Source organism: Spermophilus citellus (genome assembly GCF_964194105.1).
Source record: "Spermophilus citellus genome assembly, chromosome: 17".
Classification (NCBI taxonomy): Eukaryota; Metazoa; Chordata; class Mammalia; order Rodentia; family Sciuridae; genus Spermophilus; species Spermophilus citellus.
In genome coordinates this window covers 56104232-56129006 of record NC_138199.1, presented here as the reverse complement: position 1 = coordinate 56129006, position 24775 = coordinate 56104232, and the positions used below count along the sequence as shown (strand labels likewise).

The 24775-nt window shown below is 40.7% G+C and overlaps 1 protein-coding gene across 7 annotated transcripts in view; it reads left to right on the top strand.

The window, feature by feature from the left end:
• The window catches only part of NBR1 (NBR1 autophagy cargo receptor), a 29565-nt gene extending 6489 nt beyond the window's left edge, over positions 1-23076 (top strand). For 6 of the 7 annotated variants that reach the window (XM_081271659.1, XM_081271657.1, XM_081271654.1 and 3 more), the window contains 20 exons: positions 7-69; positions 851-869; positions 1915-1937; positions 4185-4379; positions 4870-4947; positions 5657-5871; positions 6358-6525; positions 7543-7752; positions 9365-9524; positions 9620-9910; positions 10616-10759; positions 11218-11293; positions 11801-11911; positions 12152-12316; positions 12749-12826; positions 14203-14602; positions 15380-15471; positions 17052-17109; positions 17729-17834; positions 21324-23076. In XM_081271659.1, coding sequence (XP_081127785.1) covers positions 7-69; positions 851-869; positions 1915-1937; positions 4185-4379; positions 4870-4947; positions 5657-5871; positions 6358-6525; positions 7543-7752; positions 9365-9524; positions 9620-9910; positions 10616-10759; positions 11218-11293; positions 11801-11911; positions 12152-12316; positions 12749-12826; positions 14203-14602; positions 15380-15471; positions 17052-17109; positions 17729-17834; positions 21324-21497 — 2826 coding nt within the window. In that variant the 3' untranslated portion in view covers positions 21498-23076. Of the gene's footprint in view, positions 1-6; positions 70-850; positions 870-1914; positions 1938-4184; positions 4380-4869; positions 4948-5656; positions 5872-6357; positions 6526-7542; positions 7753-9364; positions 9525-9619; positions 9911-10615; positions 10760-11217; positions 11294-11800; positions 11912-12151; positions 12317-12748; positions 12827-14202; positions 14603-15379; positions 15472-15913; positions 15952-17051; positions 17110-17728; positions 17835-21323 lie in introns of those variants that run through there. The other variant, XM_081271660.1, reaches the window with a different exon arrangement.
• The last annotated feature ends 1699 nt before the right edge of the window (positions 23077-24775 follow it).

The following is a 24775-nucleotide window of genomic DNA, read 5'->3' as shown; positions in this document are numbered from 1 at the left end:
TTGCAGGTGAAAGTTTCATTTGACCTGAACACTATTCAAATAAAATACCTAGATGAAGAAAATGAAAAGGTAAATTATATTATGGCTCTATTACTAGATATTCAAAATAGGGATCTTATTTTTCCATTATGAAATGGGGCTTGAAAAGTCAGGAATAGTGTTTATCTTATTTATACAGTGGTTTAAATATATTTGATAATTGCATGTTCTAAGAAGATTTGTGGCACCTCCAATGGAGTTGAAAAATAAGGAAACAACATTGAAGAAGAATATCTGAGAAATTACTTGACAATTATGTAGCAATCTTAAGTTTAAGTAGCTTTCCCAAAGGCACAAAAGCTTGGAAGTAATGGAGTAGGGGTTCAGTTCATATCCTCGGGCTTCAGAGCTAATATATTACTATGTGAATTCATATATTATGCTGCCTTTTGATGTACCTGAAATAAAGAAAGGCACAGTACTTAAGAAATAAAATTCCTTAATTATTATTATTTATGAATAGAATGGTACTGGAAAATCTGAACCCCCAACCTGAGATTTTTGTGTCTATCTTGTTCCTAGTAATAGAAATACTCAATTGAAGCCAGGTGTGGTGATGCACTCCTGTAATTCTAGCAGCTGGGGAGGCTGAGGCAGGAGGATCTAGAGTTCAAAGCCAGCCTTGGTAAAAGCGAGGCACGAAGCAACTCAGTGAGATGCTGTCTCTAAATGAAATAGGGCTGGGGATGTGGCTCAGTGGTCGAGTACTCCTGATTTCAATCCCCAGTACCACCTCCCCACTGTGCCCCCATGAAAAGAAATACTCAACTGATGACATGTGAAATTCATTGTTGCTTTTTCCTTTTTACAGGTATCCATTAACAGTCAAGGTGAGTCCCTGAGAGGATATATTCATTTTTACTTAAATGCCATAATCTGTTCATTGAAGCAATGAGATGATTCCACTTACACTAGGTCTTGCTGTAATATTCATTTTAGAATAAAATTTGGTATACTATAAATTGACATTGATCTCAGTCTCCATGGGCATTAGTTACATGAGGTTTTGTGTTTTTTTTTGTTTTTTTGCAGTGATGGGGGTCAAACCCAGGGTGTCATGAATACTGGGCAAGCACTCCACCACTGAACTACCTCCCCAGCCCTGGGTTTTTATTGTGTTTCTTTTTTTTTTTTTTTTTGTATATAAGATTAGTGCCTTTGAATAGCTTTAATGCAAAGTTCTCTTGTATTTAAGATGCTAATATCCAAGCATGGTGGTGCATAACTATAATCCCAGCTACTCAGGAGGCTGAGGCAGGAGGAGCACAAGTTTGAGGCCAGCCTGGGTAACTTGGTGAGAACCTAACTCAAAAATAAAAAGGACTGGGGACGTAGATCAGTAGTAGACACCCCTGGATTTTCCCAGCACTGTCCCCTCCAGTTTTTTTTTTTTAATAAAATAGTAAGCTAAGATTTCTTAAAATTTATTAAAATTTGTTTATTTATTTTTTAATATTTATTTTTTAGGTGTAGATGGACACAACACAATACCTTTATTTTTATGTAGTGCTGAGGATCAAACCTGGGCCCCACCCATGCTAGACAGGCGCTCTACCGCTGAGCCACAACCCCAGCCCCTGCCTGTACTTTTTTAAAAAATAAATTTTATTGTGTATAAAATAACAGCATGATGTTATAAAATACATTTTCATAGTAAATCATTATTATAGCAAAAAAAATTAACATTTATCCTCACATAGTTACCTATCCTTCTACCCCTCCTCTGCCACCCCATGGTAAGAGCAGCTGTAATCTATTCCTTTAGCAAAAATCCTTAGTACAGTACACTATTATTAACTATAGTCCTCATACTGTAATTAGATCTTCAGAATTGACTATATTGAATTTCACTATGTATTTTTTTTGTCCTTGTAGGAGAATATGAAGAAGCACTTAAGGTAATGGTTATTTAATCTGTTTTCAAATAATTTTAAACAGATTTATTGACAAAAATTTGAAATTGAATCTCATTAAAAACTAGTAAGTAAAAACACAGTGAAACATATTTTTAGGGAGATTCTGATGGAAAAGGCATATCTCAGCAAAAGGCAACTCCAAAAACAAGTTTCTTCTGTTACTGTCTCATCTCATTGCTGGTCCTAGTGCCATCATCCTGTCATTTAAACATGCAAAGAAGCTGGGTATAGTGTCATGCACATATAGTCCTAGCTACTCATGAGGCTGAGGCAGGAAGACCATGTGAACCCAGGAGTTGGGGGCCACCTTGGACAACATAGGGAGACCTTGTTTTTTTTAAAAAAAAAAAAAAATAAGGTATACAGTCCCATGATTTTTGTTTCTTTTTTTGTGGTTATAGGGGTTGAACCCTGGACCTTGCACATACTAGGCAAGTGATCTACTCCTGAGCTACACCTCCAGAACAACATGTTTTGATACATGTGTATATTGTGAAATTATTACCACAGTCAAGCTAAGAAACATATCCATCACCTCACATAGTTATCCATGAAGTGCTTTTTTAAAATGAAATCTTTTAAGTGTAAGGTAGAAAAACAGATAAAAGAACAGTTAACACCCAGACTTAATGGTATATCTCTATAATCCCAAGGAGGATTCAGGAGGCTGAGACAGAAAGATCCCAAGTTCAAGGCCAGTCTTGAACTGTCTCAGAATAAAAACAAAAAGTGCTAGGGATATAGCTCAGATATAGAGCACTTGTCTAGCATATGCAAAGCCCTGGATTCCAATCCCTAGTTCCTTGACCCCCTGCCATATCCAAAAAAATATAATAATAAAGAACAGTTATTGGTGACAGTGAGAGAGAATTAGAACCCCATTGACTTGGCCCCTAAAATTGTAAAGATGTGACCACTTAAGCTTATTTTCCAAAATATGTTGTTAGAAAAGTAAGTGATTCATTGTAGGATATGGTTTTAAGTTCCTCCAGTTTTGTTAGTCCAGGATTGACTTTTTTGAGATCGTAGAGATTAAAATTCAAAGATGGAGTATTTCATAAAAACCAATTGAGGGCTGGAGATGTGGCTCAAGTGGTAGCGCGCTCGCCTGGCATGCGTGTGGCCCGGGTTCGATCCTCAGCACCACATACAAAGATGTTGTGTCCACCGAAAAAACTAAAAAATAAATAAAATTCTCTCTCTCTCTCTCTCTCTCTCTCTCTTTAAATAAAATAAAATAAAATAAAAACCAATTGAGCCGGGCATGGTGATGCATGCCTGTAATCCCAGCAGCTTGGGAGGCTGAGACAGGCGAATCAAGAGTTCAAAGCCAGCCTCAGCAACTTAGTGAAGTCCTTAGCAATTCAGTGAGACCCTATCTCTAAATAAAATACAAAATAGGGCAAGGGATGTAGCTCAATTGAGGTCAAGTGCCCTTGAGTTCAATACCTGCTACCAAAAAAAAAAAAAAATTGAAAGCCTCAGTACCACATACTTAAGTTTCCTTACTAAGGAAAGTTAAGGCAGAAGGATTGCAAACTCAAGGCCAACCTGGCAACTTAATGAGACCCTGTGTAAAAATAAAAAAATGAAAAGGACTGGGGATAATGTAGCTCAGTGGCAGAGTGCCCTTGGGTTCAATCCCTAGTACAAAAAGGAAAAAAAAAATAGGTAATAATTCAGTTAATGAAAAATCTCACCAAGTCGCTTCACTAAAAACTTACTGTTTAGGTTTAACAGCAAAACTACTCATAGATAATAATCTTGGCAAGGAAATAGAAGGGATAGTAATGGATAAATTGGGTATCCCTTATCCAAAAATTAAGTGTTGGAATTTTCTTTCTTTTTTTTTTGGGGGGGGTATATATGCATGTACATAATCAGATATCTTGGGGACCCAAGTCTAAACTTGAATTGAATTATATGTCACATAGACCTTATACACAGCCTTATAATTTTTTACAATATTCCTAGTATACTAGCATTTTGACTGCAACTCATATGAGATCAGATTAACATTTCCCACTTGTGGCATCATGCCAGTAAGCATAAAATTTTGAATTTATTTCATATTTTTAGGTTAGGGATGCTCAACCTGTATATTTATTTAACAATGCAAACAAAAGTTTCCAAATTCTCTAATTTACCATACTATTCATGTGTTTTGAAATTTCCTTTGGGAAAAGAAAATCACACAATGTGTTTTTGTTTCATAATGTATGCTCTCAGATGGCAGTTAAACAGGGAAACCAACTGCAGATGCAAGTACATGAAGGGCACCATGTTGTTGATGAAACCCCACTCCCAGTTGTAGCAGAAAAACGAGTAGCTGCCAGGACAGGGAAGAAGCCACTTGCACATTATTCTTCACTGGTGAGAGTCTTGGGATCAGACATGAAGACCCCAGAGGAACCTGCAGCCCAGGTATGAAGAGATGGACCTGTTTGTCAAATTCTCTCACCTTACATCTCATTTTCTTTTCTATAACATTTGAGTATTCATCAAATATGTGGGAGTTGGCCAGGCGTGGTGACACATGCCTGTATTCCCAGAAACTCAAGAGGCTGAGGCAGGAGTATTGCAAGTTCAAGACCAACTTCAGCAACTTAGCAAGACCTTGTCTCAAAATGTAAAGAAAAGGGGTGGGGATATGACTTAGTGGTTAATGACCCTGGGTTCAAGCCTCAGTACCAAAAAGAAAAGTTATTGGGACCATCTGTCTGACTTTTTGAAACTTCTTGGTTTGGTTCTGGAGAAGGGAGAACAGAGTAGGATAGAGGCTTTATTTTCCTTTTGTATTCCTTTACACCATGATTATTTAAAACCTTATGCTGTATAGTTTGACAAACTCAAAATAATACATTTCAGGGCAGTTAATTTAAATAGAAAAAGTAAACTTTGTGTTTTCATACAGCCATTTCCACTTACCCCATGTGACAAAGACCAGCCTCAAGACAAGCCTCCAGACTGGTTCACAAGCTACTTGGAGACAGTGAGTGTTCTCTCTGGATTGGGTTTTAGCAGCATTGTTGGCCCAGGTGGAATATGGAAAATAAAAAGCTGAACCCAGATGGCTGCTGCCTCTGGTGCAAGTGAATCTTGAAGAGTGGTAGCTAGTGATTTCCAAACTTGGTGGATCTAGTCAAGAACATACTAGTCTTTGGCCACATGTGGTGGTGCACACTTGTCATCCAAGCTACCTGGGAGGCTGAGGCAGGAGGACCACAAATATGAGGCCAACAAGGGCAACTTAAGTCTTGTCACAAAGAAAAATAAAAAGGGCTGGGGCAGGGCATAATGGCTTACACCTGTAAACCCAGCGACTCAGGAGGCTGAGGCAGGAGGATTGCAAGTTCTAAGCCAGGCTCACAACTTAGGGAGCACCTAAACAACTTAATGAGGCCTTGTCTCAAAATAAATTAAAAAAAAAAAAAAAAAGGCTGGGGGCGGGTGGGCTGGGGTTGTGGCTCAGCAGTAGAGCGCTCGCCTAGTGAGCAACAAATCAAAAGGATTTGTTGTTTTCTTTGAACTAGGAATGGACCTTTTGTTACATTTCTGTTTATTTTATTCTTTAGGTATTAGTTGTTTATTATGTTCTTAATGTTATACCAGAGATAGTGAGGTTTCAGATTTGTTGATATTGTTACAGCTTTTTGCAATATTGGAACTGAGTTGTCTCCATCTTCTGTTCTGTGTTCTAGTTCAGAGAGCAAGTGGTTAAAGAAACAGTTGAGAAGCTTGAACAGAAATTACATGAGAAGCTTGTCCTCCAAAACCCACCTTTGGGTTCTTGTCCCTCAGAAGTCTCAATGCCTGTTTCAGAGGAAACATTATTTCTGCCAGAAAACCAGTTCAGCTGGCATATTGCTTGCAGCAACTGCCAAAGGAGGATCATTGGTGTGCGCTACCAGTGTAGGTAAGCAGTTGCCTGAGAATAGCTAGGATTGATGGGCTTTAAAGTAGTGACTTTCTAGCATTCTCGGTTGGTAAAAGAAAATTGGGTGTGTCTGAACATTAGATGTTGTAGCTCTAGAAGGGAAGCACACACGTGCTTTGTGGGTTGAGGGATGACTATTCAGATTGCTGTGTTCAGATATGCATTTGGATTAACAGAGCCAGGCAAAGTCATGTTCCCCAAAACCAAATTAGATAACTAAGTATAGTTCCCCTCTTGTTCCAAATGCTTTCATATCTTGCTTCCTCACTTAGATTGTCCCACAGAAATGGATGCAAGTTAAATGTTATTGTCCTCATTTTATTTATGAGGAACAGTAAGACTTGGTGAGGTGCCTGGTCAGATTACCACCAAGCTGGTATTGGAGCAAATATAGAAGTCTTATCTTCACCTCCCTACCTTGGTACCTGCTATGCCATTCTGTACTCTGCCATTCTTTTCCTCAAGCCTATGCTCATCCTACAACATCTGTGAAGATTGTGAAGCAGGACCATATGCCCATGACACTAACCATGTCCTGCTGAAATTACGGAGACCTGTTGTGAGTTCCTCTGAACCATTTCCTCAGTCAAAGTACTCTACTCCTCGTCTTCCTGCTGCTCTGGAACAAGTCAGGTAAAACCATAGAGTTGGAGATCATTGTTCTCTGATTGGCCTCTTGGTTCTGGTAACACAAAATGCTAATGATAAAAAAATCTGGGGCTGCAGTTGTAGCTCATTGGTAGAATGCTTGCCTAGCATGTCTGAGGCACTGAGTTTGATCCTCAGCAGCACATAAAAATAAATAAATAAAGGTATAAAAAATACAATTACATTTAAAAAAATAAAATAAAAAGATTCCTAAAACAAATTCTGAGCCAGGCTTGGTGGCAGACACCTGAAATCCCAGAGACTGGGGATGCTGTAGCAGGAGGATCACAAGTTCAAAGCCAGCCTCAGCAATTTAGCAAGACCCTATCAGAAAATAAAAAATAAAAAGGGTTGGGGGTATGGCTCAGTTGTTAAGCTTCTCTAGGTTCAATCCCTGATTCAAAAAAAAAAAAAAAAAATCTGGTGAGCTGGACATGGTGACACACATCTGTAATCACTTGGGAGGCTAAATCAGGAGGATTAAGTTTGAGGCCAGCCTCAACAATTTAGTGAGACCCTGTCTCAAAAAGAGCTGGGATGTGGGCTGGGGTTGTGGCTCAGCATTAGTGCACTTGCCTAGCATGTGCAGGGCTCTGGGTTTGCTCCTCAGCACCACATAAAAATGAATGAATGGAATAAAAGTACTGTGTCCAATTACAACTAAAAATTAAAAAAAAAAAAAAGACTGGGATGTAGCTCAATAGTAAAGTGCCCCTGGGTTCAATTACCAGTACTCAAAAAAACAAAACCAAAAAAATATGGTGATAATATATAATGTCATAGACTATAGATAGTCTCCTTATTTCTACTCTTTTTGTTGATGTGCTATAAAGAAGGCAGTTATCCAAAGCTAATGAAGTGGCAATGATAACTATACTAGAATTTAAGAAGCTAAACTAGAAGTTGACACTGATAAGGACTGGACTTGGCTCCAAATTGCTTTGAGATTTGTTTGTGAGTGCATTTTTTGTTTTTTAAAGATGTTTGTTTATTATCTCACAGGCTCCAGAAACAGGTTGATAAGAATTTTCTTAAAGCAGAAAAGCAGAGATTGCGAGCTGAGAAGAAACAGCGTAAAGCAGAGGTCAAGGAACTTAAAAAGCAGCTTAAACTTCACAGGAAGATTCATCTTTGGAATTCTATCCATGGACTGCAGAGCCCCAAGTCCTCTTTGGGCCGACCTGAGAGCTTGCTGCAGTCTAACACCCTAATGTAAGCCTAGGGCCATGGTGGGGGTCAAAAACTTCAGGTCCAGCTCTCTAAAACTGTAACTTAAGCTTTATTTATTTATTTTTATTCTTTCAAGTTGGGGGTTTCTCTAGGTTGTCTAGGCTGGTCTTGAACTCCTGGGCTCAAGCAAACCTCCTGGCTCAGCCTCTCAAGTTACTGGGACTACAGACATGTGCCACTGTGCTTGGCTAGCCATCTTTTATCTTTATCCATTGGCGGCTCCTAATATGCACACCTTGAAACTTCCCATTCTTTGGACTGGGGATATAGCTCAATATTAGAGTATTTGCCTAGCATGTGCAAGGCGCTAGATTCAATTCCAGTACCTCAAAAAATAATAACTTCCCTTCTCTGATCCTAGCTTTATTAATGGGTGGTTTAATGGTTATTTTTGACATTTGCTTTATTGCCATCTTCAGGAAGTTAGAAACTAGTAAGGCTCAGAACTGGGATGGTTGTGACCCCTTTTTGATGGAAGCAGTCTAGATTTGAAGCGAAAGGGAAAAATGATTTAAGAGTTTTACACTCCAGTTGTTTTTATATGGACCCTTTTAATTTTCTTCCTCATGTTTTGATTTATGGTCTAGGAGCTGTAGCTTAGTATGGAGTGCTTGCTTAGCATTCCTAGGCCTGGGATTTGATCCTCAGTACCACCACCAAAAAAATAAGGACAGTTTTTTGGGGTTTTTATTGTCATTTTGTTTTTTGGTACTGGGGTTTGAATCCAGGGGTATGTTACTACTGAGCTATATCCCAAGTTCTTTTTATCTTTTATTTTTAGACAGGGTCTTGCTTATTTGCTGTTGGTCTTACTAAATTGCCCAGGCTGAACTTGAACTTGCAGTCCTCCTGCCTTAATCTCCCAAGTTGCTGGGATTGCAGATGTGTACCAGCATGCCCAGCAACACTTTTTATTATTATTATTTGGGAGAAGTTGGGAGTTACTGAAGATTTAACCCAGAGGCACTTTACTACTGAGCCACATCCCCAGCACCCCTCTACTTTATTTATTTTATATATATATATATTTTTTTTTTTTGTAGATGGATACAATACCTTTATTGTATTTATTTATTTTCATGTGGTGCTGAGGATCAAACCCAGTGCCTCACACGGGCAAGGCAAGCGCTCTACCGCTAAGCCACAACCCCAGTCTCCCAGCCCTTTTTTTATCTTTCATTTTGAGACAGATCTCACTAAGTTGCTGAGGCTGGCTTTGAACTCATGATCCTTCTAGCTCAGACTCCCGAGTCACTGGGATTATAGGCATATGCTACTGTGCCTGGCTCACATTTTAAGGCAAATGCATTAGTACATCCTCAAGAGTCAGTCAGCTTGGGGCTGGGGATGTGGCTCAAGCGGTAGCGCGCTCGCCTGGCATGCGTGCGGCCCAGGTTCGATCCTCAGCACCAGATACAAACAAAGATGCTGTGTCTGCCGAAAACTAAAAAATAAATATTAAAGTTCTCTCTCTCTCTCTCAAAAAATAAAAAAATAAAAAAAAAAAAGTCAGTCAGCTTCTAGAGTCAATGTGAGATATTCTTAAGCCATCACACCCAACAGCAAGTGACTAAGCATCTGAATTTGTCTTCAGGCTCCCCTTGCAACCTTGTGCCCCAGTTATGCCAACACTCAGTGCAGCATTTGTGGATGAGAATTTGCCTGATGGGACTCATCTTCAGCCAGGAACCAAGTTTATAAAACACTGGAGAATGAAAAATACAGGAAATGTAAAGTGGAGTGCAGACACAAAGGTATTTTTTTCTCACAAAAAGTGAAGATGAGGTGATTTAAAATGCCATAGCTTTCACCTGACAAGCTTTCTTTCTCTGGTCACTGTTCTTTTCAGCTCAAGTTCATGTGGGGAAATTTGACTTTGGCTTCTACAGAAAAGAAGGATGTTTTGGTTCCCTGCCTAAAGGCAGGCCATGTGGGGGTTGTGTCTGTGGAGTTCATCGCCCCAACCTTGGAGGGAACATACACTTCCCATTGGCGTCTTTCTCACAAAGGCCAGCAGTTTGGGCCTCGAGTCTGGTGCAGTATCATAGTGGATCCTTTCCCCTCTGCAGAGAGCCCTGATAACATTGAAAGGGGCCTGATCAGTGCAGGCAAAGCTGATGATCTCACCTGCCAGCAAGAGGTGAGGATTGATAGACTTTGGTTCTGTATGCCAAGGTATTTTCTCAAGAATTAGGGCAGATGTGAGTAAGACTAAAATAGCTTACTTATAGCTGGCTATTCTTCCAGAAATCATGAAAGGTTAGTGTGTTGGTCATCTTTCTGTCACTGTAACAAAATACCTGAGATAATTAACTTAAAAAGAGAAAGGTTGGGGGCTGGGGATATAGCTCAGTTGGTAGAATGCTTACCTGGTGTGCACAGGCCTTGGCTGTAGTCTCCAGCACAACAAAAAAAAGAGAGGGTTTTTTTTTTTGGGGGGGGGGCTGGTTTGGGAGGGGGGTGGCTTGTTTTTTGTTTTGATACTGGGAGTTGAATCCAGGGGTGCTTTATCGCTGAACTACATTCCCAGCCCTTTTTATTTTTTGAGACAGGGTGTTGTTAAGTTGCTAAGGCTGGCTTTGAACTTGCGATCCTCCTATGTCAGCCTCCTGAGTTGCTGGAATTACAGGCGTGTGCCATTGTACCTGGCCCTTTGTACTATTTTAATTCTAAAATTATTAGATCTTATCATCAGTTTTAAATGTAGTTCGTGTGTGTGTGTGTGTGTGTGTGTGTGTGTGTGTGTGTGTTTGTGTGTGTGTGTGTGTGTGTTTTTCAGGGGAGAGGTATTGTGAGCCTATTTTGTTGCGGGCCTAAATTTGTCCCCAATGGTTTGACTTTATAGGTTCTTCTGGCTAAAGAAGAAATTCCACTGGGTGAAGTGACTCAGCAGACAGAAGGGACAGGAACCTGCATTCTACAGAAGACAAAAAATGTTTCCAGCGAGAGAGAACTCTACATTCCATCTGTGGACCTTCTGACTGCGCAGGTGGAAGATTCAGCATTTTGAGGGGCAAGGGACAAGAGAAACCACATTGGGGAAAGAGTTTTTAACCTTGTTGAAGAGAAGGTGGTATAGCCATAAGTGGTTCCCAGGCAAATGTAATTAATAGGAATGAGATCACCCAATGTACTGTTTCTGAACTTGAGTTTTTACTAATTGAATTAGGAATTCAGTCCTGTGCTTAACTGCAACTTTCCTTTAGTTGCCTCTTTGTTTTAGCCTGTCTGGTTTACCTTCATATCCACCGCATTTTTTGTATTTCTTGACATTTGGTCATGTGAACACCTAGTTCCCATTTCACTCTTTTTGTTTTCACTTGACTGATGGGAGGCATGAATTCAGTTGAATCCAGGATGGTCTGCAAATGAACTACAGATCTCATCAAAACAACACAGTCCTAGTATTCACTACAAGCTGCCTAACATGGCCTGTATTTTTTCTAGGACCTGCTGTCCTTTGAGCTATTGGATATAAACATTGTTCAGGAGTTGGAGAGAGTACCTCACAACACACCTGTGGGTAAGACTGTCACTCAGTTTATGGTGGTTATGTTATTATCAGGCACAAAGGTACTGTAGCCTATGGTCTGGTGGTTGCTGTTTTATTCTGAAGAAATAGATGGCAAGGATTTCTCCTACAATGTGATTTTAAAGCTGCACCCATGGGTCCATTTTCCTTATTTCCTTCCCATTATCTATCAGAAGCAACATGAAAGTTTGTGCAGGGCTTCTCCAACATAGAGGGATCATTTTCTCTATTTTCCTGCCTTTTTTCCTTTATATTTCATGATTTTGTGTCTTGGCCATTGCCTTGCAGGCCAAGTAACTGTTTTATGATCCTTCCCAAATTGGTTGATCTGTCTGAGGTAGTTGCACACCTGTTGGTCTACAGGTGTTGAAGCATATCTGGTTTTATTTTAGCCCTGCAGGAGGTGTGAAACCTATGAACTGCTACTTCTGGACACTTGACTGTTTATGATGTGATGCTTTTTCTCAGTTGATGGTTCTCCTGTCTTCAATTCTCCAGATATGACTCCCTGCATGTCTCCTCTGCCACATGACAGTCCTTTAATAGAGAAGCCAGGCTTGGGGCAGATACAGGAAGAAAGTGAAGGGGCGGGATTTAAAGCACTTCCTGGTAAGGGATTAAATATCTGTAATGCATTTGCAGCCTCCCTAATACCACATCCATTTTTAACTCTTGTTTCTTACTAACCTTCCCTTAACATATAAATGGGTGTCCAAGAGCATCTCACTTGTCTCCCTAGATGGCACAGAGAGCAGCTATTCCTTGACCTGGTCTTAGAGTGGATAATGAATAGAGAAAGTCCTCAAATCTTGAAACACCAAGTGCAGACAAGGTTTATGTCTCTTTCAGATTCCACAGTATCCACAAAGAGGAAAGCTGAGAACATTGCTTCAGTAGAGGAAGCAGAAGAAGACCTGAGTGGAACCCAGTTTGTGTGTGAGACTGTAATCCGATCCCTTACCTTGGATGCTGCCCCAGACCACAACCCACCTTGCAGACAGAAGTCCCTGCAAAGTGAGTTCTCCCTGCATTTTCACCAGCCAGCAGGGTGACACCTGAATTGTGATTGCCAGACATGAATAGTTAGAAGTACTCTACTTCACTGAGAGGCGAGGGAACGTGATCTTTGTTAGAAACTGATGACATGTATTCTTTAGACTATGCATGCTGTCTGACTCTTCTCATTAAAGAATCAAGAGCAAAGGATTATAGGCACACACCCATAATCCCAGCTACTTGGGAGGCTTAGGCAGGAGGATCCTAAGTTCGAGGCCAGCCTGGGCAACATAGCAAGACTCTGTTTCAGAATAAATATTAAGACAGGATGTAGCTCAGTGGTAGAGCACTTGTATAGCATGTACAGAGTTCTAGGTTCAGTCTTCAGTATACCACCAAAAAAAGAGAGAGAAGAAGAAGATGCCCTAACTTATTTCTGCACTTTTTCAGGGTCAGAATTACAGCTGCATTCCACAGAGGAACAGCAATCAGTTGTTTTGCCTGGATTCTGCAGAAAGGAGTCTTCCCGTAAGTTGACAGAGCTCTTCGGCACAGACCTCTGTTAGCATCTAAGTTGTCTGCTTTCTCCAAGAGCAATGGTCAGGAAAATAGTGAGGAGAAGAAGGAATACCAAACTAAGTTTTTTTGTGGGGGGGGGGGGGGGCGCGGAGGGATGCGTACCGGCAATAGAACACAGGGCCACTCAACCACGGAGCCACATATCCAGCCCTGTTTTGTATTTTATTTAGAGACAGGGTCTCACTGTGTTGCTTAGAGCCTCACTTTTGCTGAGGCTGGCTTTGAACTCATGATCCTCCTGCCTCAGCCTCCAAAGCCCCTAGGATTACTAGGTGTGTGCCAACATACCCAGCTCCAAACTAAATTTCTTGCCATTAAATCCTGCTATAATAAATATCTCTGTAGTTGTGCACGGTGGTGGACACCCAGCGCTTGGAAGGCTGAAACAGGAAGATCATGAGTTGAAAGCCAGCCTTAACAATGATAAGGCGCTAAGCAGCTCAGTGAGATCCTGTCTGTAAATAAAATACAAAATAAGGCTAGAGATGTGGCTCAGCAGGCGAGTGCCCCTGAGTTCAATCCCCGGTACTTAAAATAAATAAATACTTTTGTAACAGAAAATTCTAGAGTCAAGTAGGTAGAGCCAATAGTATGTATTTTAAGAACTGTCCAAAAATTCAAATTCTGGTGCATAAAAATAATACAGAGCCAAGTGGACTATAAGTTTGAGGCTAGCCTGGGCAACTTAAACTCAGTCTCAAGATTGAAAAGGTAAGTGCAGAGCACTAGGGATGTAACCCAATGGTAGTACATCCCTGGTTTAATCCCAAGTACCACCCAAAAAAGGGGGGGCGTCTAATTTGATCGGTACTTTTAAATATGATTTGTCTCACTTTTGTTTAAAGTATACACATATATGACATATATTTATGTTTTTTTCAAACGTGTAAATGTGTAACAAAAAGCCATGGAAGGGCTTATCAAAATGCCCCATCCTTTTTCCTCTTCATATTATGGTGCCTCCTCTTTTTCAGATTTGTATTGCTGGGCTGAGGGTGTAGCTCAGTGGTAGAGTGCTTGCCTAACATGCGTGAGCCCTGGCTTCAATCCCCAGTTCTGCAAAAAAAAAAAAAATTCATATTGCTTGTCAGGAGCCTGGATGTTCTGCCTGCCTTGTTTTTGTGAGCTTTGGTTCTTTTTGTTTTTGCTTAGTCTTCAAACTTGGAGTAAAGCCTTGGTTCCAATAGCAGCCCTTCCCTTTGGTTCTTCCCTCTCCTCTGGCATTTATAATTCTAGCTCATGATTCACAAAGCTTTACCAAGTAAGAATAACACCAGAGGCTGCTTTTAGGATTCTACATTCAATTGATTACTTTCATCCTTTAGTGAAATTTGCGTTGCCTGAAGAAGGACCACTTGGAGATGAGCAGGAAGAGATTGTTATGGAGGAGGATGAAGAGGAGGAACTCAAAGATGAAGTTCAGAGTCAGTCCTCTGCTTCCTCAGAGGATTACATCATCATCCTACCTGAATGTTTTGATACCAGCCGCCCCCTAGGGGACTCCATGTATAGCTCTGCACTCTCACAGCCAGGCCTGGATCGAGGGGCTGAAGGCGAGCCTGGGGTTGAGGCTGGACAGGAACCAGCAGAGGCTGGGGAGAGACTTCCTGGAGAGAAGAACCAGCCACAGGAGCACAGCATCAGTGACATCCTCACAACCTCACAGACTCTGGAAACAGTTCCTTTAATTCCAGAGGTGGTGGGCCTCCCACCACCACTGCCCAGGTACCATTCACCCTCAGCTGGGGTGTTCTTCAGAGGTGAAATAGAGTGGGAAGAGACAACTTAATCTCAAAATATTTTTTTTCATCTGTTTGGGAAGAGACTATTTCCTGTAGTGAAGTCTGAATTTAGATGAATAAAAGTCATATTTTCCAGTATTTGTGGATTTTGGATTTAAAGAAATACTTGTTTTAGTCAACCTTAGATATCTGAATATAGCCTGTCTACTTATTTTTTGATAATTGAGAAACAGTTTTTAAACACAAACATCCCTGGACTTTCCCTTGTTCTGTTGATTATGAGTAAAGGCAGCAAAAACTTATTTATATATTAACCCAAAGCATAATTAGGAAGCTAAATCCATTATGGAAAAAATACACTACAAAACCAGAAAGAAATTATTTAAATTTCTACTAGATCTGAATTATTGCTTGTTCCTAATAGTATAAAATGTTGGAGCCTTGAGAATAATTTACCATTTTCCCAGGAAGCTAGACATTTTCCTTTGTTTATATCACCTGAAGTAATGGGGAAGTAACCAGACTGAAGCCAATCTTTCTAACTTGATCGTGGTTCAACAGAAAAGCCAGGAATAGAATGTAGCCCTTGTGACAGAATTGCTAAGTTCTCTGGATCAAAAATGTAAAGCCACTATGAAGAATTTGGCATTGCTGTGCCGTGTTTACTTTTCTCCACCATTACCATAGATGGTTTGATTTTGTTTTATTTTGCATGAATAGATGTTTTTAACTTACTTGGAATATTGTGTCTTTCTGAAAGGAGCCCTCCTTGTGTACAGCATGGTTCCCCAGGAGTGGATTTACCAGTTATCATACCAGAAGTTTCTTCAGTCCCTGACCAGATCAGAGGAGGTAATGAATAGCTCGAACGTCATCTCTTTTTCTTTGTTCCTTTCTAATGGAAACCAGATATAAATAGGCTCTCCATCTTCATAATTCTTGGCAGTTTTTAGAAACTTGCCTTTTCCTTCTTTCTTCATTCTTCCCTCAGACTTTCTTATTTCCATTCTCTAGCTAAATATTTATTAAATGGGACCTCCTAGAGGTAGGTATTGTGCTATAATGGACAGGCACATATAGTATAAAATGTTGGAGCTCTGAGTACAATTTACCATTTTCCCAGGAAGCTAGACATTTCCCTTTGTTTACAAAAAAATTTTTAAAAAAGAAAGAAAGAAAGACTTCAAACACTGTGAACAGATTGCCACCTGCCTCTATAATGGCTGTGATGTGACTTAGGATACACTAGGTACTTATGGATGCTGCATCTAAGCAACAGCTCTTTTGCTTTTAGAGCCCAGAGGCTCATCAGGTTAGTATAGGTTTCCAGCTCTAGTTCCACCTTTCCTGACGGAGCCCTTGTGGCAGTTCAGTTAATGCCTGTGGGTCTGTTTCCTTATCTATAAAATCAGGATTTTAGAACTGGATGCAGTGGCATAGCATTGATGTGGGAGGATCTCTTGAGCTCATAAGTTTAAGATCTACCTGGGTGCTGAGTGTATTGGTGCACACCATAATCCCAATGATTTGGGAGGCTGAGGCAGGAGGATCACAAGTTCAAGGCCAACCTTAGCAACTTAGTGAAGCCCAAAACAATTTAGCAAGACCCTGTCTCAAAATAAAAAAAATGAAAAGGGCTGGGGATGTGGCCCAGTGGTTAAGAACCCCTGGGTTCAATTTCTGGTATCTAAAATATTAAATAAATAAATAGGGGCTGGGGATGTGGCTCAAGCGGTAGTGCGCTCGCCTGGCATGTGTGCAACCCGGGTTCGATCCTCAGCACCACATACAAACAAAGATGTTGTGTCCACCGAGAACTAAACAATAAATATTTAAAAATTTAAAAATAAATAAATAAATAAATAAATAAATAACTGACCTACCTGGGCAGTAGAGCGAGACATACCATCTCCCCCCACTTCCACCCCCGCAAAATCAGGACAGTATCACTGTGAACTTGTGATTAGGCTCTCAACATCACTTCTCACTCTTCCCCAAAAAGTCAAGCGTAAAAACATTTGAGAACTAATGTATCAATGTGATAGGATTGTAGGCCTAATTTTTTGGATCAGTCAACAGTCATTTTACATTTCTGGATAGTTTCTCTGTATTACTTTCCTAAACAGAACTTCCCAAACATTAAAAAAAAAGAGAGAGAAATACATGGGGCTGGAGTTATAGCTCAGCGGTAGAGCGCTCACCTAGCACAGGTGAGGCCCTGGGTTCGATCCTCACCACCACATACAAATAAGTAAATAAAATAAAGGCATTGTGTCCATCTACACCTAAAAAATAAATTTAAAAAAGAAAGAAAGAAAGACTTCAAACACTGTGAACAGATTGCCACCTGCCTCTATGATAGCCATGATTGACTTAGGATACACTAGGTACTTATGGATGCTTCATCTAACCAACAGCTCTTTTGCTTTTAGAGCCCAGAGGCTCATCAGGACTTGTAAACAGCAGACAGAAGAGCTATGACCACTCAAGGTAACGACCTTGTGCAGTCTCTTCTTCAGAAGCAGGTGGATATCCTAGTATTGCTTCTGCTTCAAAGAGCCTCTCAGAGCATGTGTCCATTTTCAGAGAGCAGAAAAAAAGAGCATTTTTTCTTGTTCCGATTTCACCTAAGGCTTGTGAGCAACACTGAACAGAGGGCTAAAACTGATATTTAAGTGTTTTTATATTCCAGACAAAAAAGGAGTGCCCTAAAGTTCACCTCACTCTTAGTGCCAGAGAAAGCAGGAAGGTCAAGCCCAGTGTACATCTTAGTAATTTTTTCATAGACTCACTTGCCTCTCTGAGGTGAGCTATCAGTCAGTACCCCAGTGTGCCCATGGCCACATTAATAATCAACTAGGACTGAAAGCTGTCATGATAACCAGAGTGGTGTGATTCCTGCAGTACCCATATAATGTACCAGTAGAGCTGGGCCCTACATCAAACCAAGATAGCTAGAAAACTGATAAAAATCATCACATTGTCTTTTTACGTCTGATTTTTTTTTTCCTTAAGGAAATTTTTTTTCCCCAGGGATTAGCACCCAGATTATCTTATAAGAAGTAATGGTTTGTTGTATTTAGGGAGATAATTTGGTTTTCCTCTGTAGGTACCACCATGGGAGCAGCATTGCTGGAGGACTAGTGAAGGGGGCTTTGTCTGTTGCTGCCTCGGCATACAAGGCCCTATTTTCTGCACCACCAGTCACTGCACAGGTTAGTGTATGTTTTATTTTCCTGAACCTCAACTCACAAATCACCAATGAAAACGATGGCATCTGTCTGGATTGGCCAGTAAACTAACATTGTGGAAAGAGCATAGGCTTTAGATTGAGAGAGGAGCTAGTCCAAGTGTTGGCACTACGGGATAAATAAGACACTGGTTCTTGCCCAAAGATGATGGGAAACAAGAGAGGTGAACACATTTACAGTACAGGGTAAGATACTATGCTGGTATAATCAAACAGATGAAACATTTCAGCCTCACTAGTAGATAATACCTGAACTGAGTCCTAAAGGATAAAGCAAATGTTTGTTAGGGAAGAGTGATAGAGTATTATGGGGCTGGGGTTGTGGCTCAGCGGTAGAGTGCTTGCTTAGCACATGCAAGGCCCTGGGTTCGATCCTCAGCACCACATAAAAATAAATACATAAAGTAAAGTTATAAAAAATAAATTAAAAATAAAAAGAGTGATAGAGTATTATAAGCCAGGCATGATGGTGCACACCTATTATCCCAGCTACTCAGGAGGCTGATGCAAGAGGGTCATAAGTTCAAGTCAAGCCTGGGCAACTCAGCACGACTTTCATCTCTTTAAAACAAAAAGAGTGTTGTAGACAAAGGGAATAGCTAGTAATAAAAAAGACTTGGAAATATGAATGTAGAGGGTGCTTCTGGTCTGAAAAGAATAAGAAAAGACCAACTGTAGATTAAGGGGTTAGATTTTATTTTAATACTAATGAAGAGCCATACAATGTTTTTAAGGACGTGATTAACAGGAACATATTTGTTCTTAGTGAGATCACTCTGCTATAATCTGGAGGCTTGGAGAGAGCCAGTAAAGAAATCCATATGAAAACCCACGTATAGGGCTGGGGATGTGGCTCAAGCGGTAGCGCACTCACCTGGCATGCGTGCAGCCCAGGTTCGATCCTCAGCACCACATACCAACAAAGATGTTGTGTCCGCCAATAACTAAAAATAAATAAGTAAATATTTAAAAATTAAAAAAAAAAGAAAACTCACGTATATAGCTAGAAAGGAAGATTCAAAGAAATAATTAAAAATATAAATCTCGGGCTGGGGATGTGGCTCAAGCGGTAGCGCGCTCGCCTGGCATGCGTGCAGCCCGGGTTCAATCCTCAGCACCACATACAAACAAAGATGTTGTGTCCACCGAAAACTAAAAAATAATAAATATTAAAAATTCTCTCTCTCTCTCTCTCCCTCCCCCTCCCTCCCTCTCACTCTCTCTTTAAAAAAAAAAAAAAAAGACCATGGACATGGCGACTGAGAACCACCGTGTTTAGAGTCCTTTAGGTTCTCAAAGATCCCAAACTTTTAAAAAAAAATAAAAATAAAAAAATAAGTCTCAGAACTTGGAGACCATAATTAAGTGATTAAAAAGAAGTTAAGGATAAATCCCAAGTCTATGTTACACAGTTCATAGTAGCATGCATTATGAGTGGCTATGCAGGCAGGATATATTTGAGTAAGAGGAGAATAGGAATTCAGTTTTGGATAGGGTTGTTTGAGGCATAGCCTAGTAAAAGTAAAGATAACCAGAGTACAGTGAATACATACATCTGGATCACAGGGGAGAGGTTTGGCTTGGAGGCAAAGTTTGAGAGCCTTTTTGCATACAGGTTATAGTAAGAGCCATGTGGATAGATGAGATTATCCAGGAAGAATTAGGGAAGGCAAAAAGGAGCCTTAACATCAGGGAAAGGAAAATCCTGCAAAGAAGACAAAACTAGGAAGAAAATGAAGAATTATCTACTAGAATTTAGGAAGTTTTAATGAGAGGGATGTATTCAACAGTGTTAGCTTCTGTGGAGAGGTGTGAACTGGTAATGAGGAATTTTGAGAGTTCAAGTATGCCTCACTTTCCAATAGACTACAAAGAGAGAAAGAGAGCAGAAGTCTTGGGCATGGTTGGTATGCCTATAATCCCAGCTATGGAAGGCTAAGGCAGGAGGATCATAAATTCAAGACTAGGGCTGGGGATGTGGCTCAAGCGGTAGCACGCTCGCCTGCCACGCGTGCGGCCCGGGTTCGATCCTCAGCACCACAACAAACAAACATGTTGTGTCCGCCGAGAACTAAAAAATAAATATTGAAAAATTCTCTCTCTAAAAAATAAATAAATTCAAGACCAGCTTCAACAACTTAACAAGACCCTGTCTCAAAATTTTAAAAAGCACTGTGTATGTAGCTTCGTGGTAAAGCACCCCTGGTTTCAAGCCTCAGTGCTGGGAAGAAAAAAGGGGGCAAATGTCAGAAGGAGACATTTGTAAAGATGAGTAAGACTTGAAGTGTGCAAGCCAGTAATGAAAGGGGTTAACAATAAAGATGATAGAACAATTAATGGAGAAAGATTTCCGAGGTGATAAGAGGTAAAGAGATACAAAGTAACGTACATGTGGAAGGATTAAACCTGGAAAGAAGGATTGATAATCTATTCCGAAATAAGAGGAAGAAGGGAACATTGGAATTAGGTATAGAGAAAATTGCCAGAGACTGCTCAACATGTTTTACATACTTGATCTCAACAAGCCTGCAAAATAGAGGTATGATGTATCTGCATTTCATAAATTTAGGATTGACACTCGCCCCAATTGGTGAGTTAATGGTAGAGTGAGGGTTGGGGCCTAAGCTTGTCTGCCTCCAAAGTCAGTCATCTTTCTGCTCTACAGTTTCCCCCTCCCCAATCTGTGAAGTAGAGATAATAACAGACCAACCATTTAAGGAAGTAATTTTGACCACAGAAGGGCTTAGCTTAAAGAGGGGAGTAGTGAATGTTAGCTTCCTCATAACTTGGACCACTTTATTTTGAAGGAAAAAGTAAAAAATACTATAGGATATAATTTCCCAAGCAGTTTTTGTCTACCTCCTCTGCATATCAGACAGAATTTCTCATGCCATCTTCCTGTAACAGTCTCTTTCCTTGCTTATATTTGCCCCATCGTCACAATGATCTTCATGTTCACAGTGCCCCTAAGCCTTGTTTTCTACTTTACCTCATCTGGTCAAAGAGTGCTTCTTCCTGAAAGTCCTCTCTGAAGTCATCTCCTAGTTCTCTTTTTAAAATGTAGCCTTTATTTATTTTTTGATGGATCTTTATTTTACTATATGTGGTGCTGAGAAACGAACCCAGTGCCTCACATATGGTAGGCAAATGCTCTACCACTGAGCCACAACCCCAGGGCGCCCCCCGCCCCCGCCCCATACCTCCTCTCCTAGTTCTAAGGATAGTTCATCATCTCCCAGCTTTTTCTTTGGGTACTGACAGACCTAATTTGAAGCATATTTCCTCAGCTCAGAAGACCCGTTAATGTCAGGTAGACAGGAATATCGTACCCTTGCATCTAGTTTCTTTGCATTTTGAATAAATCTGGAAAGACTAGTATGGCAAGATAATAAAAATTTGCAGGATAAACAAATTATACAGAAAATGTTGTCTGCTTTTTTTTTTGTCTGCACAGCCAATAGTTTCTGAAGATCAGACAGCAGCTCTGATGGCCCATCTCTTTGAAATGGGATTCTGTGACAGGCAGCTGAACCTAAGGCTGTTGAAGAAACACAATTACAACATCCTGCAGGTTGTGACAGAACTCCTTCAGATCAACAACAATGACTGGTACAGCCACCGCTATTGAGGAGTGACCTTGTATTAAATAACTGCCTGCTGCTCAGAGATGATCTTTATTCTTTCATTGGGGTGTGGGGTAGAAGCCCTTGCTTGTTTTTTAAACTGATGAGTCTATATGGAGATCATCATTGAATTGTCAAGACAATACCCATTACAATATATTTTGGAACAAATCAAAGACCAGAACTTAAAATTTTCACTTTAGGAATTGGATGAATAGGAGGAAGCTGTTTTTCAATTGATTTGGATAAAATTCCCTTCTCCATTTCAGTGCATCGAAGAGTGTAATTTGAACTTCCTGTAGAACCTTTTTTTTTGTTCCCTGCTTGTATTGAAGTTAAATATTTTTGTTCAGTTCATGTGGTTGTTTTTAATGGGGATATCTGTTGTCAGTTTTTTGAACTGGAAGTTGTTTTCAAGACTTATGATTTCTGTAACCAACTCCTAGCCTGAGTAACTTTCAATGTGGCATTGAAAGAGGATACAAGAACATGATAGAAGTATTGCTGCTCTTCCTTTTTCAAAGAAAAAATTATTTCCCTGCAAGAGTTATTAGTATATGACACTGTTGCTTTCTGAGGACCACATTGGTGCATTTGAATATCCACCTTGCAGGAATCTCATGAAAGGAGGGAAGAGTGTGCTAGTTAACTCACCAGCACCTAGTGAGCAGTGTCTATTGTAGTAATTTTGCATATATTTTTCTTTTATTTAAGGAGAAAAATAGTAGTGTGAAATATTTTGCTAGTCTTATAGGGAAGGAAAATACCCCCTCTATTACTTAAAGGGAAAAGTCACTTTAACAGTTACCTTTTTGCTTCATGTCAGGGCAGATCTTATTTTACGGTAGAGTAAGGGAAGTGGAAACAGGTGAAAGGCAAGCTCCTATATTAATCTAAGTTCAGGATTGGAGGAGTGAATGTGGTGGGAGGCAAATAGGATATGCTACTGACTTCTTGAATATTTGAAATCCTTTCAAAGGTTATCTAGCCCTAGAGAGTCTAGAACAGGAAGTTGTGGTTGGTGTTTTTCAAAACCTGGATGGGGCAAACTCACTGATTTAACTCCAGGTTAAGTGAGAAAGAGATTGCTCCCAGGGACCCAAGTACTCATTTGTTTGTAGAAGGGAATCTTGGGGACAGTTGGTGAAGGAAGAGGTAACAAAAAACGCTAAATTATATTCATGAAAATTACTTCCTGAAAAGGAAAAATCTGAACCCCCAACCCTAAGGGGTAAGGATAATAAAGTAGTATTATTTAATCTGGTTGGCATTTATAATGAGTGGCAATTTTAATTAGTCATAATGATGTTTATTTGCAGTATAACTCTTGAATGCTACTAAACAAGCCAGAATTCAGACTACAAGCCAACCAGGCTGTTCATTATTTAAAATGTTTTGATCTGGGCTTCTAGAGCGATCGAGCTGCGAGTGTCTGTAATTGGATTGATTGGGGCAGGACCTGCCTGGACATTCTGGGTCCTGCAATAGGGGTCCAGAAGGACCCGTGGGTCGGATAGTCCGGCCGGTTGTTCTTGTGCACAGCCACTTAAAGAATGGTGAAATAAATGTTCATTTAAACTCCTATATGTATCTGCTGGTCCTTACGGAAGCAGCGCCGGTACCCTTCCGTGACCTTTGAACATCGGAGAGCTTCCCTTCTTTTCGTGGAGAGGGCGGGGTCCTGGAGCAGGGAGGGGCCGGAGGGGAGGGGCGGAGCTTCCCGATGCTTCAAGTAGAAGCTTGGGGCGAGGGCTCAGTTCCCTCACTTTCAATTCCGAAAGCTGCCGTTTCTCTCGCTGCCGTCGTCCCTGGGTAAGGTATTCTCGGGACCCTCCTCTGCTTTCCTCTTTTGGAGGCAAGGGCCTTTTGTATCTTCTGCTCGCCCTACGTACACGCGGGTACTAAACTCGACTAAAGCTGTCTAGTAGAATTTGAAGCCCTCCTTCAATGAAATCCGACCTTTTCCGTCCACGCCCACCAGCCCGCCCTTGGCAGAGCCGGGATCCGGTTGGGAAACAGCTTGGCCTTGGAGGCAAGGACCCTTTCTCCCCCCAACTTCCGAAGTTCCCCCAGGACTCCGCTGAAGGGCTAGTTGCCTGCCCTGGAGGCTCTTCTCCCCAAAGGCACAATCCAGAAGATTCACCTTCTTGCAACTGAAAAGGAATTCCGGATCCCATACCTAAACCAGGTGAGGCTTATTTTAGTCCAGAAAGATCAGAGTGGCTCAACTTACCCACCTCATTCTGGTACCACTCTTGGGGGTCTTTTTTTTTTTTTAGTGGGGGGGGGGTTTCCAGATTTAATCTTGCTCTCTCCTAATAAAGGGCAGACCCAGGCTTTCTTCCTACCCCATCTCAAAAGTAATGAGGAAGACACTTTTGCTCGCACCTGGGATATTTTTAGACAGGTTCTTACCTACACCTGTGACCTGTAGCTTCCTTTCTCCTTTGTTTAAAGAGCAGCTGCCTTCCTATTAAGCCAGCAACGCCCAGGAGGCAGCCTTCCTCAAACCTCAGCCTTTCTGTCAGGGTGCTCTTAGAGGCATTTTTTAGGGTAATTGGGGAAGATGAAGGGACCTTCCTGATTGCTGCCCTCCCTGCCCTGAGCTTTATCCAGTTGCCTTCCTTTAAAATGACAACTCAGCAGCTTTTGAAGAAAAAAAGAACTGTACCATTCTCTTGTGGAAGTTCCTTAAAGTGAAATAACTTCTGCTTTTCTTTGGTTTTCTTTTTTTGTAGGCAGATTGATTTCTCTTAACAATAATTAAAGGAATTGAAAGGCATTTAAAGTTCCAATCTGAGAGCCCCATATAACTCTTCAAGTCTATCTTCCTTAGGTTTTAGCTTGCTTAGATTATGGTAGGGCTCATGCCAATTTTTTTTGTTTGGGGTGGGGTACTGGAGATTGAACCTAGGGGATAACCCTAAACTACATCTCCAGCCCTTTTGTTTTAAGACAGCTTCTCACTAAATTGCTGATGCTGGCCTTGAATTTGCTATCCTCCTGCTTCACCCTCTCTAGTTGATGGGATTACGGGTGTGCACCCCAATGCTTGGCTCTTTGCCAATCTTGATAACTTAAAACCAGAATTATGGGGCTGGGGATGCTCAGTGGTAGAGTGCTTGCCTAGTATGCATGAGGCACTGGGTTCCTTCCTCACCACCACATAAAAATAAAGATATTGGGCTGGGACTGTGGCTCAGCGGTTGAGCCCTTGATTCTCAGCACCACATTAAAAAAAAAAATAAAGGCATTGTGTTGTGTCCATCTACAAAAAAGAGTG